Below are 16,343 nucleotides of genomic sequence, written 5' to 3'. Positions count from 1 at the left end.
TTATCTCTCTCGGCGTTTAAACGAGAAGCGAAAAAAAAAAACGAAGAAAAAGGTGTCGGACCAAATGGGATAGAATAAACTTACGCGCGTACGGCATCAGCGGCGTGGTGAAGGGGACACACCACACGTCGTTGCTCTTTTGTGTCCCTATCGCGTTGCACCGATGGTTTCTCTGTACATAATAATATAGTACTACATTTTATATTTTACATGGAGGACGACCACAATGCTAACATTACTACTAAGAGTATCGTCGTCCACGCGTCTGTAAGAAATAGATTCAAGATTTCAAACCTAGTTTGAACGCACGGCAAACTCTGCAGTCGTCCACTGCTGTCTAAAATTAAAAACAGTAAATGAACTTGTACAAAGCCATTATAAAAAATTCCGTTCCAAGTCTATTGTTAGTAACATGTCTTTCTACTCGCTACCTCAAAACATCTACCGACGTCGTAAAATAAATTAGTCCAGAATCATGCTATCATAAAAGTCTAGTCAAACTTGTATTATGAAGCTCTGTTAACTGAATTTTCACATGCTTCACGTTTATTGTACTAAATCCTAATAACAATGTGTTAAATGTTATGTGTTGACGTGTTGTTCCAATCTTACAAATACATAACATAACAAATTTTATAAGATTTTGTTTTATTCGGTTATTCATAGTGTTACAGTGAATTGACCTATTATTACATTTAAAGGTTAGAAATATTATCTAACGCAACTGAAAAAGAAATTTAGGAATTTAAAATGATCAAAATTTGATTCAATACTAAAATATCGGTAAATTCACTCTAGTATTAAAAATCAGGTTGGTAATAAAGTCCTCTTAACAGATTTTAATATATAAATGTATATTAATGTTTGTTTAAAAAAAGGTCTATATTCGTGCATATGTGCGACATTAGGTTAACCTCCAACATTTTATTATTTCTAAAAGCGTTTTTCGACGTGCGCCATTCAAAAATTTTGTAATTAAGCGCGAAAAATCGTTCAGCACCGCATACGTTGTCATTTAATTATCCAACCCGATGATTTTTATTATGAAAGATCATCACGATGAGTATATAAACACATGTTTTTTTTTTTTATAAAACAACGTTTGTCATAATACAAACTATAGGACTTATCTTTATAAATGGATTATATTTTATTAACATAACTTGCCTAATATAACTTATAATCTATCTGTGAAAATGTTGAGTTAAAAAAAAATAAAAATGATTTATTTTAAGTTTAATTTAATCTTCTTCGTCCTCAACACGTTTATATTTATTATAACTATGTGTGATTCGTTAAAAAAAAAAAATAATAACATTTACAAAATATGTATATATCCATTTCTTGACCATCTCCCGATTCCATAAATAATCCCACTATGAGAATGTATACACATTACATTGTGTATATGGTCTGTCGTTCCGCTTATATTCAGAATTCGTAGTTCTGCAGTTCCGAAAATAGTAAAGGGACGTAAATATATTAAGTAATTAAAAGACGCGCGCGATAAAATACGTAATAAACTTATTAAATTATTAGTATTATTATTATTTTAATTTTATATAATAGACATTTTACTCACTCGCGGGGACGTCAAGAAGTAATTTATTCAAACGAAATTTGACGGTTCATATACAATTTTATAAACTCCAATTTAATATAATGCGTGTTTTACGTTTATCAAATACACTCGAGTGTGCTGACCGGATATTTCCTTGATCTTGTTCCAAAAATCTTTGCGGTGTATAACCTCGATTACGTCGTTCCCGAACATTCTAAAATAGTAATATTATTATTATTTTTATACAAACCAACCCGTTCATTATATAAGTAGGTATGTATCAATACAATATTATGCGAATGGCGAATCCTATATAGACTATTTTTTTGTTTCATGATTCACATCTGTTTTGTCATGAACAAATGAATCATGATCGTATATACGCGTATTAGACCAATCGAATGCAAAGTGTCACGAACGTTTGAATAGAATTTGATTTATGAAAGGCGGAAAAATCGAGTACATCATAATAATATTCATTTACGCATCAACATATGTGATTTTGATGTACTAGTAAATAATTATGCGTAATAACATGTGATCAGCCTATATTTCCCCGTGCGCCAAAGATATAATAGTATTGTTGTCGTATTATTTAGAAATTGATCGGGTTGCACAGCTACTCTATTATTTATTAGTTATAATTGTTATAAATAATTACAGGAAAATTCGCGATTTGTGATCATAGAAATACTAGGCTTCGTGATTCCTTTTGCCTACCATAGTAATAATTTTTCTAAGACTATATCTTTAATAAAACGATATCCGTAGCGATTAACAATTCTTCGTAAACCTATAATTTTTCAATATTAATTCAAATTTACTATTATTGAATAATAATAATTGTATTGTTCAAAGAAGCATCATACGTACGTAATTTAAGTGTAAAGTTTAATGTAGCGTATATAAAACCAGACTAGTACATAAATATAATTAAATAAACATTTTTGTCTTTTATTATAACAAGTTCTTCGTGCTAAATTATGTCTTAGTTATATTAATATTGAACTAAAAATGTTTCTTAAATATTTTACAACATAATAATAATAACAATAATTATTAGTTGTAGGTTTCTGAGATGCTCGAAAGTTATAGGATGCACACAAAGCATTTTTTTTTATTAATTATTAAAATTTATTTTTTTTAAAGCTATGTTGGAACTTGGAAAGTTTAAAATAATATATATTTTGATATGTTTGTCTCGAGAGATAAATATACAATAAATCGAATGAAAAAGAAATATAATTACAAAACAATTTCAACGTTACTTTAATAAGTCCTATTGTATGACAGACTTGAATCCGATAATGTTTTAGAATTAAGATTAGAGTAATAAAATTATTTAAAATATACAATATACATGCATATGCTTTCCCAACTTTAAATCCACAAAAACAATTTATTATTAATATAATATGCATAATATGTATGTACAATAGACATAATAAGATTTATTTTTCACACATACAGAAAAATAAAACAACGAAATATCTAAAAATTTGCCCATATAATGTTTCTAATTTATTTATCGCCCCCAAGTTATTCAATACGTCTAATATAAAATATTATACATAAAAAAATTAAAATCGTAGTATAATACCTAGATACAAAATATTGTTGCCAGGTTCGCGTTAAAAATCATCTTATGCAAGTGGTTATGGTTACCTAAGGCTACGTCTCCCCTTTTATATTACGTGCTGATTACAAAACACAGAAGGAGTAGAGGGTAAAAGAAAAGAAAAAAAGAACTAATAACAAGTATACAGATACGGAGAGGGAAATTATATACGAATCGAGATTTATGCCTGGCATATAAGCTATGTATATTGCATATACGCACGGCAATAACGTATAAAATGTTATGCGCAGTCGTGGTACGTCTAGAAAGTTTGGAGCCCCTAAATTTGCTGTGGGGATCACCGCAACGACGATTAGAGATTAACTTAATGTACGTACACGCTTATATATACCACGCGCGCTGTTAAGTGTTATCGTCGCAGCGCTTTATCGTGTATAACCTAGCCTACATGTATATATATATATGTATACATATCACTTGGTTAAGTATTGTGTCATCATCATAGTACCTTATCGCGTATATATATGTGTGTGTGTGTATATGTGTGTGTTCGCGTCCCACACCTACAAAATACTAAATTTCTAATCGCTTCTATGGCTAAAATAGAAAACTTACACCTAACTATCAGAATACTTTACAGAAATTAGTAGTTTTTGAAATATTTATATAAATTAGCTCTGTTTACTCTACAGATTTTTTTTAGAAATACGAAGACAAGTATTTTGTATTAGGGTAATAACTGTACTTGAAGCTCTTGTTTGACACAGTATAGACAAATGCTGTGAGATATTTTGTATTTTGTATTTTTTCATACCGAACGATTATGTATCTAATTATTTCGATAATTATTGTCATCTATTTGAGTTTCGTATGTAATATACAGCAGTCAGTGGATGAATATTGAGAACATTTTAATATGGTTTTTATACGATACTAGTATATTTCCGCAGTAATTCTATGCAATAGCTAGGTAAGAGGTATATATGTGGATCAAAAATATATAACTATAATGGTTGTGGTACTTATATATTATAATATTATGATCATGATTCGTGGGCAACTAGTAGTAGTCAATTTTAAATTACATATATATATATCCTTTTCCATCGTTTTTTATCAAAAATAAAATGTTTCTTTGAAATATCGATCGCGCCTGATTTTTAATCGAATAACACAAGAATCGAATCGTATTAAAGTGAATTGCTTTATTTTTTTTTAACTGAATCTTTTTATTCCCTGATTCCATGTGCCCGTAAATTATTATGCCCAGAAACGTTTTGGTCGCATCGTAGTTTTTAAAAGCAAATGCGTCACGTGCGTATAATGTATTATCGTACGTGTATTTCAATTGAAATGTCAGTCTATAAAATATGTACATTTTTTTAATTTCGTTTTTACATCATTGGATTAGCCATGAATTATAATACACGTAGCCATGTTTTCCTTTTTGTTATTACGATACAAAACTATCATAAAATTTTAATTATAATTAATTATTTATTCGTGTTATATTTTATAATATAATAAATAATATACTCAATAAATCGCGTATGTGGACATTTTGAAGAGACGGGTCTGGAAAATTCGAATTAAAATAAAAATTCCACGATTCTTAAATACGATACACCTATAAATTGATTTCGGAATTTCCACCATAGCGACTGCGATGCGTATAGATATCCCTCAGAAACTACTATCTATACTTATATATTACTATTGCATGGCCCGTAAGTGTAGGTAATATATACGTTTATAATAAACAATAATATATATTATTACGTGTGCAACGCGCATGCGCTTTCAAGGAGAAGAGATTACGCTGGCACATTATAATATATTATTATTTTATTATAAAAAACACGGTATCCTCCTCCTTATCCGAATAAAAAGGAGCAAAAGGATATATAAGAGGAGTTGATTTCCATATAAATCAACGGGAGACATCCGTTAGTGTATATGCGTAATAATATATATTATACGCACTCACACATGTACACGCGTGCGTACGAGAGGCGTGAAGTCGGCGGCGATCGTTTAGTGCTCGCGAGATGCAAATTCTCAGGCGAAAATCGTATCCAACGGGTCGTTATGGACCATTTCCCTTTGGGACGTCCCCTCCGATATCGTCTAAATACTAAACTTTGATTTTGTGCGTGTAGGTGCTTATTTTTTTTTATTTTTTTCACGCTAACTTCTGTCACCGCTCTTATTTTACGGTAAATATGTTATGCGTTATGCACGAGTGTATACGCAAATAATAATGTAGTAATATAATATTCTGATAAATTAAATTACTTAATTTACCAAAAATAGTCTATTCTAAAGTTTTTTTTTAAAGAGACATAAAATAATTAAATTAAATACAAGGTTCCACAAGGTTCCTCTTACAGAAATGCATTGAAAAATATCAAAAATACATTATGAATCAAATGAATCAATTCCCTGAGACTCAGCTCGGATCAGAATCAAAAATCTTAATTGAAGTAATAATTTAAAGCATTTATATAAAAATTCAACTTTTTTTAAACAACTACTCATTACTCGCATTAAATGGAATGGAAATGTAGTTTTTTTAAAGAAGTATCGCAATGTATTATTATATTGTCATACTCACGAGTATTGAAATTGACAAAATAAATTGAACGACAGACGCATTAAAAAAAAAACACACAAAAGTAAAAATTACATTTACTTACTATACTTACCAATAATGTATAAATGTTAACGTGTTAGAAATTTTAACTTTGTTGTATTAAACTCCAAAATAACGATTTCGTTATAATTAAATATAATAAGTTTATACAACATAGGAAATAAATAGGTGTAATTAATTTTATTTTTTATCAGCATTTAAAATGTACTTTATAAACTTAATAATATGTCAAACAATTTTAATTTTAATGTTCTCGTTTAATCCTGATAATTATTTAATATATAGGTACAAATATAGCCAGTTAGGTAGCATAAAATTAAAATTATGATATAATATAATATAAATATAATCATATTTTACTATACATTTAAATTATTAAAATTGGAATTATGAATTGAACGCACTAACAATTTAAAAAAAGCATGAAATATATATTAAAAATTCCAAAATATGAAAAATAGACTTTTCATACTAATACTGGATTGGTAAGTGGACGATTCTATATTTCTTCTTAGTATAAATAATATATATACTTTAAAAACTCAACTAAAAGAGCTTCATCGCAAACAAATTATGGATTTGAATAAAAAAAAACAATAATTAACTTTAATATAAATAAATAATGTAATATTTAAAAATATATTGTTTCTTAATTTACCTGTGTGCAATACGCACCAATCGAACGCGCACTACCCTTTGACTGCGATTTCCCACTTCTTAACCATAGCCGTTATAATCGTTTTCATTATATAATACTTACGAACATTATGTACCGGTGATGTACATCGCATACATTATTTAGTTTTCGGAGCACGTCGTAGTCGAACGATAGCGGATGTTAAACGGTAGAATCACCAGGCACCGGCACATAGAGTACCTATATCATATGATGAAATAATGATATATATTGTACATCGGCGTTGAACCAACGAGCACAATAATAAAAGGGAAAATTCTAAAAAAAAAGGGAGAAAACGCATTCTTTCGTACATCCAACGACGTGAATATACGTGTTTATAGCACCGATGTCCTGCTATAAATACGTAAACATATAAATCTGCACCCATCAACAGGGATACCTATAATAATTTTATTTTATTATTATTATTATTATTGTAACCATTGACCCGGTTATTGTTTATGTTACGTAATATTTTGTGTTGCGGCGTATGTTATATTATATACATGTATGTATATTTACACCCTTCTTGCACGTACGTGTTAACACCCCCGCCTGATCCCGAAATGTGCGTTTTATTTCTCTTCCATTCAATAATAATAATATTATATCCACGTGCAGTTAATGATTTAGGTATGTATAGGTACTTAGATTAGGTACCAAATAAATATCCGTCCATAAAACAGATAACGTTCGACTATTCCAGAAAGTAAAAATCAATTATGGTGTTATTATCGTATGATATATTACATTATATTGGTTTATGTCCCATTCACCTGCTGCTGCAGACACTGGAAAAAGAAAAACACCAAGAAGGGCCCGCAGGGTATAAAACTTTTATAGGTTACAAATTATTATATTTTTTTACCATAATGATTTTCTAGTTTATCCCTGGAAGTTTGCATTTTACGTAAAGTTTGGAATAAATGTTTCATTTGGCGCGTGCTCGCGTGGGTACAGTAGACGGTTCATAATATTAAACTGTGCTTGCTATCTTTTTGAGCCTCGTGTCTTTGATCTAACATAAAAATTATTACTATGTTTACATGTCTATAGTATACATCCCAAAAATTAAAAATTTTACTTTTCATAAAATACATGATTATCAACAGTGATAATAAGTAAACATAAACCAGCAAAAAACATAGAACTTAACAGTTTATTAATTTATTTTTTTTTAGAATTGTTTAAGTATATATTTTAAAATTTTAAATTAAAATGCATTACGATTTTTAAAGAACAATACAATAATTGTCGCCTTTATGTTACCTAATGGCTTAACATGGTATTCAAAATAAGTTTACATGGCTGAGTGGTGTTGACTGACCAGCCATCGGACATTTAAATATTCTAAAAATAGGTAAAACAAAAATAATAATTAAAACCATAAGGCAATAGCAGATATTAAAATCAAAATAATAATTAATAATTATCAGTAGACTTATAGATAGGGTAAGTATATATTAAGTATTGATATTGACACAGACTGAAGTAATGTTAGGCAGTAATCTATTCGTGAAGAGATTTTTAGTGAGATTTAAGTATGAAATACAACAAAATCAACCGTATCTACTGGAAAGAGTAATAGGTATTTTTTTTTATGAATCAAATGATTCATTTAAAGTAAGACACACTTTATTTCAAAAACTATTAAAATAAATTAATATGAGTCGTTAATAAACCATCACATTTTTCTAAAAAAATAAAATATTTTTTACTGATCTAAATATTGTATAGTGTATACGTAACAATAGTATTTTAATGTTTTTCATTTTGATAAATATGGTAATAATATAAGTTCTTAATAGTTTATACTATTCATCCGTTGATTTTTGAAGAAATTAAATAATTTAATGATATGATTCATGTCCATCGTATGGTGTGGATGTAGTAGTTTATTAATTAATATCTAATATATTTGAAGTACTTTTAATGTTTTTTATTAGAATTTTCGAGAATTTTGTACTATTGTATACATATAATATACTGTTATCGAATAGTAGTCAGATGAAATAAAAACCTAACACGCGTGTTGTTTGTATTTTTATTAATATATACTCGCGATAACCATAATAAATAGTGTTCAACTGCGGTCTGCATCACGTCGTTTAATATCTATCAACACTAGGCATTTATATGCGACTAAGGGTAACCACCAGTATTATATAATTGTATAAATATTAGAATAAACGTGTTTAGAGACGGTTTTTAAATCTAATACCATCCATCCCATCCACAAAAGTAATTTTCCGGTATACGGCGGAAGGCATATGAAATATTGGTAACCGAATTGAGTTGATTTGTTTTTACTAAAGTGATTTTGTTAAAATAATTATTGGTACGTATATGTATGATTGAATTATTAATCCATTCGATTAGTTCTTTCCCATACTATATATATATATATATTTGATATACAGTTTTGGCGTTGTAAAATACCTACATATCATTAAAAAAAAAAATCATAATCAAAGCGTTAATAATTTAATACAAAACTTTATATCATAAATGATGTACGAGTATAATACTATAATGTATATTATACTTGATTCAAATATCTGTTTGTCCTCCGACTTAAACAAACTTGTGTATAATATGTAAAGACATGAAGCATTCTCGTAATTATTATATGTGTATTATACACATATAACACATTATATGTTACAACTATTATACATACGTAAAATGTAATATATCATTTTATATAGGTTCCGTATTCGTCGACTATTGGAAAACACTTAAATAACATGATATACGTAACTATATATAATAATATTATAAACGTCTATATTTGTTTAGGTAATTTATCAAGTTCGAATACGCTACAGTGAATATATAAAAATGCAGATACCACGTTTATAGTTTATGTCGATGATATCTGCAACGCATATTATATATATATATATATATATATAATAATAATAATAATAATACACGTTCTGCAGTCCTCTGCAGAGAAACGTTCTCGTTCCGACGATCGCTTAAAACCGCAACAGCGGCGGCGTCACGCCGCAATCGCGTGTACCCGCGGTAAACTAACACATAGCAATATACACATTCACATCATTATACGGTTCGCCCCCTTTACGAATCCGCATACTATAATGTAATTAATTTTTTACGTCCGTTTTCTCAGCATCGTTTATAATGTATGATAGCGTGTGTGTGTGTGTGTGTGTGTGTGTGTGTGTGTGTGACTCGGGCCCGTTCGTAAATAGGATTTAATCTGATCTTTCCGGTGGCAGCGTCTTATCCATAGTATACATATTATGTGTATATTGTTTATTATATACGTACTAGGGTTAGTTCTTCAAAATTCAACGGGCGTCTAGGCCGTTAAACCGTCGCTGCTGTCGTTTTCGGTCGTAGGACTTTCAGATGTCCAACGTACTTTCTTTCCGCTTTCAAAAATATAATTTTTATAATACATCCACCCGCCTTATAGCACTCATTGCGCTGACGCGTATCGGCTATATTTGTGATTGCGTAAACGTGGGAGGATGGCGGGTAAAATAAAGTCAAATTAAAAAAAGATTGTTATATAGTTGTCATTCGGAGATATTATAATAGGTATCTACATTTTTTTCATTTCACACACGTTTTATTTTGTTCAACGGTTGTTTTCATTTTTTTTTTCTGGTTTGTTGCAGGCTATTCGCACAACCCCTATAACGGTGTGGTATGCAACGATAACATTTTAGCGACCGGAGTTTTTTCGTCCAAAGAACTTTGGAGACTTTCCAAAGGTAGGGAACCACAAAAATAATAATAATAATAATATAGGTACAACAGTCGTAGGAGAGGGTTATACGCCCGTGGCCTTATATATTTAATATATAATATATTATACTCCTTAGTCACTATTATAATATACAGGCACACACCTATAATATAATAATAATACTAGCTATATATTATATATACACTACACACATTGAGCTAAAAATAAAAATGAGCAACGCGTATCTTCTTCTACTTTGTCCACACGATTTTCCTTTAAGCGTTATTCCGACAAGGAGTAAAAAAAAACACAAGACATACATAATACCTGCACTGTCATCATTGTCGTCATAAAATTATACGACAAGAATGGGTTGTCGCCGCACCAATTTATTATAAATACCTATATTGTTATAATATAACTCGAATAATCGACAATATTATGATGTACAATGACGCATTTTATATTTTAATCGGCACGTTGCGTGGTGTACAATTCAATCGGTATTGAGAACAATAAATGTGTATTGCATTTACGCCTGATCGTATCTGCAGACGAAATAATGTCCGTTCAGATGGTGACATGAAAACTTAACAAAACAAATTGTCGGCTGCTGTATAACGGTGGAACGCAATAATAATAATATATTCTAATATTGTTACTTATTCATGCACGAGCCAAAAAGAAGTAAACATAATTTATAATATAATAATATTATGATGACTTCATTAACCACGTACTCGGCCAGATCGGGTTGTCAATGCTAAAACTACCAAACGTTATCAATACAATCATAAAATTAAATAAAACTTTCAATAACTAACCGTCAGTTATTATATAGTGATGGTCATAAGCTGACGATGCTTCGTTCTCGCCGTATGTGAATGCACACACGCGTTTCAGTCGCCCTCGGACTCTATTAATATAATATCGATTAATATATTAATATATACACGTGCGGCATATTATTATTATTATTATTATTATTATTATTATTACTAGTATACATCAATTACTAGCACATGGCGCTCGTAAAAATATAACGCCACTCATAAATCCGGTAGTTTTGATGAAAATAAAAAAATCACGAAAACCGACCTAGAACTCAAAGCGCGTTGCAACTATATAGCACTATATAGCATATAGTGGGCGAGTTTCGTGGTGTGGAGTTTTTATCTATAAAACAATCATAGGTCGTCGAATTGGAAATTTTAGGCAAAACACACATATTACATTGATATGATTAATTTGAAATGTGTACGAATATTCGTGGACTTATATTAAATGATAAATTTTCAAATAATAAATCATTCTATTTTTCTCGAAATGTATACTAAATTTATAACTCATACATGCATGCCTTCGACATGTTAAATAATAATTCATATTTCACGGTTGAAAAAATGCATTTAAACTTTGAACCATATGCGTTTCGAGATATGTATTTTTGCTTGTGATTCCAGAATCGTAAAACGTAAAAAATACGTTATTAAAAGTCTTGTTTTCTATGTAGTATAAATGATATATATTAGTAGCCTGACTTGCACAGTATATTGTGTTATTACAGCGATTTCTGAAGAAAGAAAATATTTATTTGGATTAATATATTAGGACGATATTATTTGCGGAACTAACTTGAAACGATTGAACAAAGTCGTATTTATATAGCTTATAACAATAATATGAATAATAAAATGTATAGTCGTCGGAATTAAAAAAACGTCTTATTGCAAATATAGTATGACAATTGTGCCGAAGAAACATGCTGTAGGCATAGGAATCAACGTCTACTAAATGATCGTCCTTTAAATAGTTAGGTTAGGTTTTAATTGTTTCAAATTTCAATATTATGTTGTTGATTATATTCATATCAAAAGAATACTAAAAATTGTCAAAGTTTAATTATATTTTAACTATATTTCAGTACGAAGATCAAATCGATAAATTATTATTATTATTATTATTATTATTATAATTAGCCACAACAGATATTTAAACATATTAGAGAGGTCAGGTTAGGTTAGGTTTTAAACATATTAAAGATAATATTTTTTTGGATAATATCTCACTTATTTTACTCGTTACCTTTATAACTTTAGATTAAACTATATCTTTGCGCGTATATTAAAACATTTTGCACAGTGCGCGGCTGCAAATTATATATATATATATCAATTTCTCGTAGTAATATATATATATATATACTCTATGTGTGTGTGTCTTAACGCGTGGTCCCCACCGCCTGCAGTCCACCCGCAACATATACCACCCTCGGCCGCGTGCGAGCTCTGCCACCGCCACTGTATAGGAAGATCGCCTGTTTCAAAGTCGTAAGTCATCCATTGGTATCCGCAACATTTGCTGGCACACAACATTGCCCATTTTAAGGATTAGACCAAGGAGAGACGGCACGCACACACATGCGCATGTATATGTATAATATTATCCACGAGTAAAGGGGTGACGTATCATTTTCCGCGCGTACACACGTGCGACCGAATTGTTTGGATGAAAAACCCGATAATTGTCTGCGTTTTGTATATAATAGTGTAATAATATAGTTTATAATATACTCGTCAATGGGGTATACCTCAAAATATATGACGATCGCCGTCCCGATGACATAGAGATTTGAGAGGGATTGAAATTGCGATTTACGAGACCACAGAGAGAGTGGAGGAGAGAGTGTGCGAATGATTCGATGTTCGCCTGGTTTCACGGTTAATTCCTATAATGGTCAACCCGCACAACCACCCCAAGCTCGACGAATTTGAGCTCGCCGTCGTCTTCGGGCGCGTGCAACTTAAACCTATCGTATTTTTACCGTGTTATCGTTTTCGACAAATATATAAAATAAACTAACGGATTATACACAGTAATATCGACTTTAGATATATATATACTTATATATAATATATCATATTATAGCACTATGATGTGTAAGTTTATATCACGGTATTGAATATTATACAATACAATAATTCGTTTGTTTTAAACAAAATCTCTAATTTATTAGATATGTCAAACGATTTGCCATTTGTATTTAATAATACAAAAAACACAAGCATTATAATACCTTTATTACACATCGCGTGATATGAATCTCGTAAATCAATATAATCTAAACATTCTAAACTATAAGGACAGAAATTAATTGCATTATAAATTTAGTAGTTTAACCTTTAATCGTAACAGTATAATATACATAACATTACATTTTTGTTATACATATTATTTTGCGTTTTGATAATGCAATATAGAATATAATATATGTATTTTAACATTGATATTATATTTTTAGTATACCAATATTGCGTACATATTTTTAAAGTGATTCTCTAAAATTATCTTTTACAGCGTCTATAATTCAGAATCCAAACGGTATGCCACCCATGAACATTATCAAAATCGAAAACCCAGGGTATTATTGCAGCAGCTTCACCCCGCCAGGCGACCACTCATCTATCATGGCATCTGGCAGTTACAGTAAGTTTAATGTGATATGATATTTTATAAGATATTTATATCCTTTATCTACTAATTTCGTATTTTTTCGCGATCACAGTATGTTAATATTAAACAATTTAAAATTGATACTATAATAAGATAGTAATATATGGTAAAATAATATATTAGCTAGGGTACCACGACATATCTAAAATCTTCGGAATAATATCTTATAACAAAAATGTGTTGAAACGAAATATTTTTTAACTTATCTTTTTTTTAAATCTTTTTTGTTGTATTTCATTTAAAAAATTGAAATCTTTTTATTTGTTATAACCGATAACATTATACAAGAAAATTATGTGTCGTAGAAAATGATTTCTCCGTCATCATTAGACAGTAAGTGTGCCATTCACATGTATGCCCTCATACATACATATATACATACTTATATATTGTAATTTCTAACTATTCGTTTAGCGTGTATTTCTATCCGGTAAAAGTGCAGCTCTATTTATCTCGCGAAAATTGAATGCGTCGGGTACACAAATGTCGATAATGTAGGTATAAACGTGTGATTTAGGAAAAAAAGTAGGTATATTATATTATAGTGAGATGCGTATATCCTAGCCGTCGCGTTTCCACGTACTTTTCCCACGTCCTAATGTATAAGTATAATTATGTAATATATTAAGCGCGTGACACGATAGCTGACGACGTGTTTATCATACGCGTGTATCGATCCGGTGTATTGCGGTTGGATCGTCCGTGGCGGCGGGAATCTGTATCTATATTATAATATAGGTATTAAGATGTGTGTGTAGATATATCTATATAAAGTGTGCATATACCGCGGTTAAGTCGGAATGATTATTATCTCGCGCGACCAATAGGTATAATAGTTATATCGTCTGCGTCCGTGTATATTATACAATAATAATGCGCTGTGGTGTGAAAAAAAAAGGAAAAAAGTGTTTTCAAGATGAAGGATAAATGAACGAGTTCTTCGCATTGTTCGCGATTTCCCTTATTAGGTATCAAAATGGACGATACGCGAAAGCGACCATTTATACAATATATCATATAGGTTCGGTACCGTTACATATATAGAATATACTATATTTTATTATGCTGCGCGCATTATTCGCATTACCCTATACCTTGGCAATATTATCTTGTTCGCAATAAATTAACTAGTTGGCTATTAGAACTAGGTGAGTATAATAATAAGATAAATACATACTATATATTATTATACCATTCAACTCACATTTTACACATTAATTCAACAAAAAAAAAAAAAAAAACCTTATTCTACAATATTTATTACAATTTGCTATCCATGGATAAGACGAAGTTTTATTTGGTCCTTCCTGATATGTTTAAGATTCCTGAAACAGTCGAAACATTTATTGTTAAATTAAACATATTACACAATAATGAATAAATATAAATATTTTTAAAATTATTACTGTATAATCTATACTAAGATAGAAGATGATGCTATATATAGTATAATGAAAAAAGTAGGATTATAAACATTTTTGTTTGTACAACTATATTAAATTAATCATTATCATCCAATTGTTTATTTTACGCATTTCATATTGGCAAGTTGCATATTTAGGAAGAAAGTAATCGGATCAGCTTACCCAAATGCAAAGTTTCGAAATTACATTGGGGTGACAATTTTTTTTTTTAATCAATTCAAATTTATAACATTATTTCACATCACTTTGGTATTTGACACTTTACAGATTTATTGAAACAGCCGACTATCGCTAATAATATTGTTCAATAAAATTGTCTGATTTTATATAACGAAACCTAACCACATAATTTGTGTTTAATACGTCATATTATTTTTAACATAACTAACAAGATATTATAATGTTAATAATTATATTATTTTCGATGTGGAGAAATGTGGCAATGATTTTATTGTTTTTATTAGTAAATATATTGTATATTTCTGAATACACTACTATTTGCAAAAACAGAATAAATGTATTGTGGTTCCACGAATCGCAATTGTCTGCTGTTGAGTCGGTATGTCACTGTTGCCTATATATTATATGTAGCGACCGTTAATGGAAATGGTATGTTTCCGTATTGAACATGGCGTATACGTTCTGAGCGATATTAAATTAGAAAGTCACGCATGTACTCGGGCAGTCAGGCAGTAGGGTGAACAAATAATTCTATTAGGTATAGAGATTATAACTTAGTACTTAGTTTATCTACGTCTATATAGAGTAATTGGTTATATTATAGTTTCTATTAAAACTTAATAGACGTTAAAGATTGGCAAGAAAACTTATAAGAGTTCTTTGTGTATTATGTATAACATATTATGTAACAGTATACTATTCGTTGCGAGTAGTATGCATACATATGTCATATGTATATATCAATTTTTGATAAAAGTAATCTTTCATTTTTTTCCTTTAGGCCCGATGTCGATCCAGAGGACACAAAGCCCGTTAAACGAGCCCAGAATCAAACGAATGCGGAGAATGAGCTCTGCGGAAGATACAGAAATCGATTTAGGCGGCCAAAGGGATAAATCCAGTTCGGAGATCACATATTATGGCCAAAGTCCAGCATCCCTATCTAGTCAAACCAGTTGGCACTCTGACATCGATCATGGTACATTTTTATATTCATTTTTTTTTTTTTTAACAGAAAACCTATCAATACTAA

The 16,343-nt window shown here is 29.9% G+C and overlaps 1 protein-coding gene across 6 annotated transcripts in view; it reads left to right on the top strand.

The window, feature by feature from the left end:
* LOC113555943 (nuclear factor 1 X-type) overlaps window positions 1-16,343 on the top strand; it is a 142,827-nt gene that overhangs the window by 111,447 nt on the left and 15,037 nt on the right. For 4 of the 6 annotated variants that reach the window (XM_026960580.2, XM_026960583.2, XM_026960581.1 and 1 more), the window contains 3 exons: window positions 10,123-10,218; window positions 13,551-13,679; window positions 16,092-16,289. In XM_026960580.2, coding sequence (XP_026816381.1) covers window positions 10,123-10,218; window positions 13,551-13,679; window positions 16,092-16,289 — 423 coding nt within the window. The remainder of the gene's footprint in view (window positions 1-10,122; window positions 10,219-13,550; window positions 13,680-16,091; window positions 16,290-16,343) is intronic. The other 2 variants (XM_026960585.1, XM_026960584.1) reach the window with 1 other exon arrangement.

This window comes from Rhopalosiphum maidis, chromosome 3 (genome assembly GCF_003676215.2).
Source record: "Rhopalosiphum maidis isolate BTI-1 chromosome 3, ASM367621v3, whole genome shotgun sequence".
Classification (NCBI taxonomy): domain Eukaryota; kingdom Metazoa; phylum Arthropoda; class Insecta; order Hemiptera; family Aphididae; genus Rhopalosiphum; species Rhopalosiphum maidis.
Note: the sequence above shows the minus strand (reverse complement) of the source record. Positions and strands in the feature narration are given on the sequence as shown.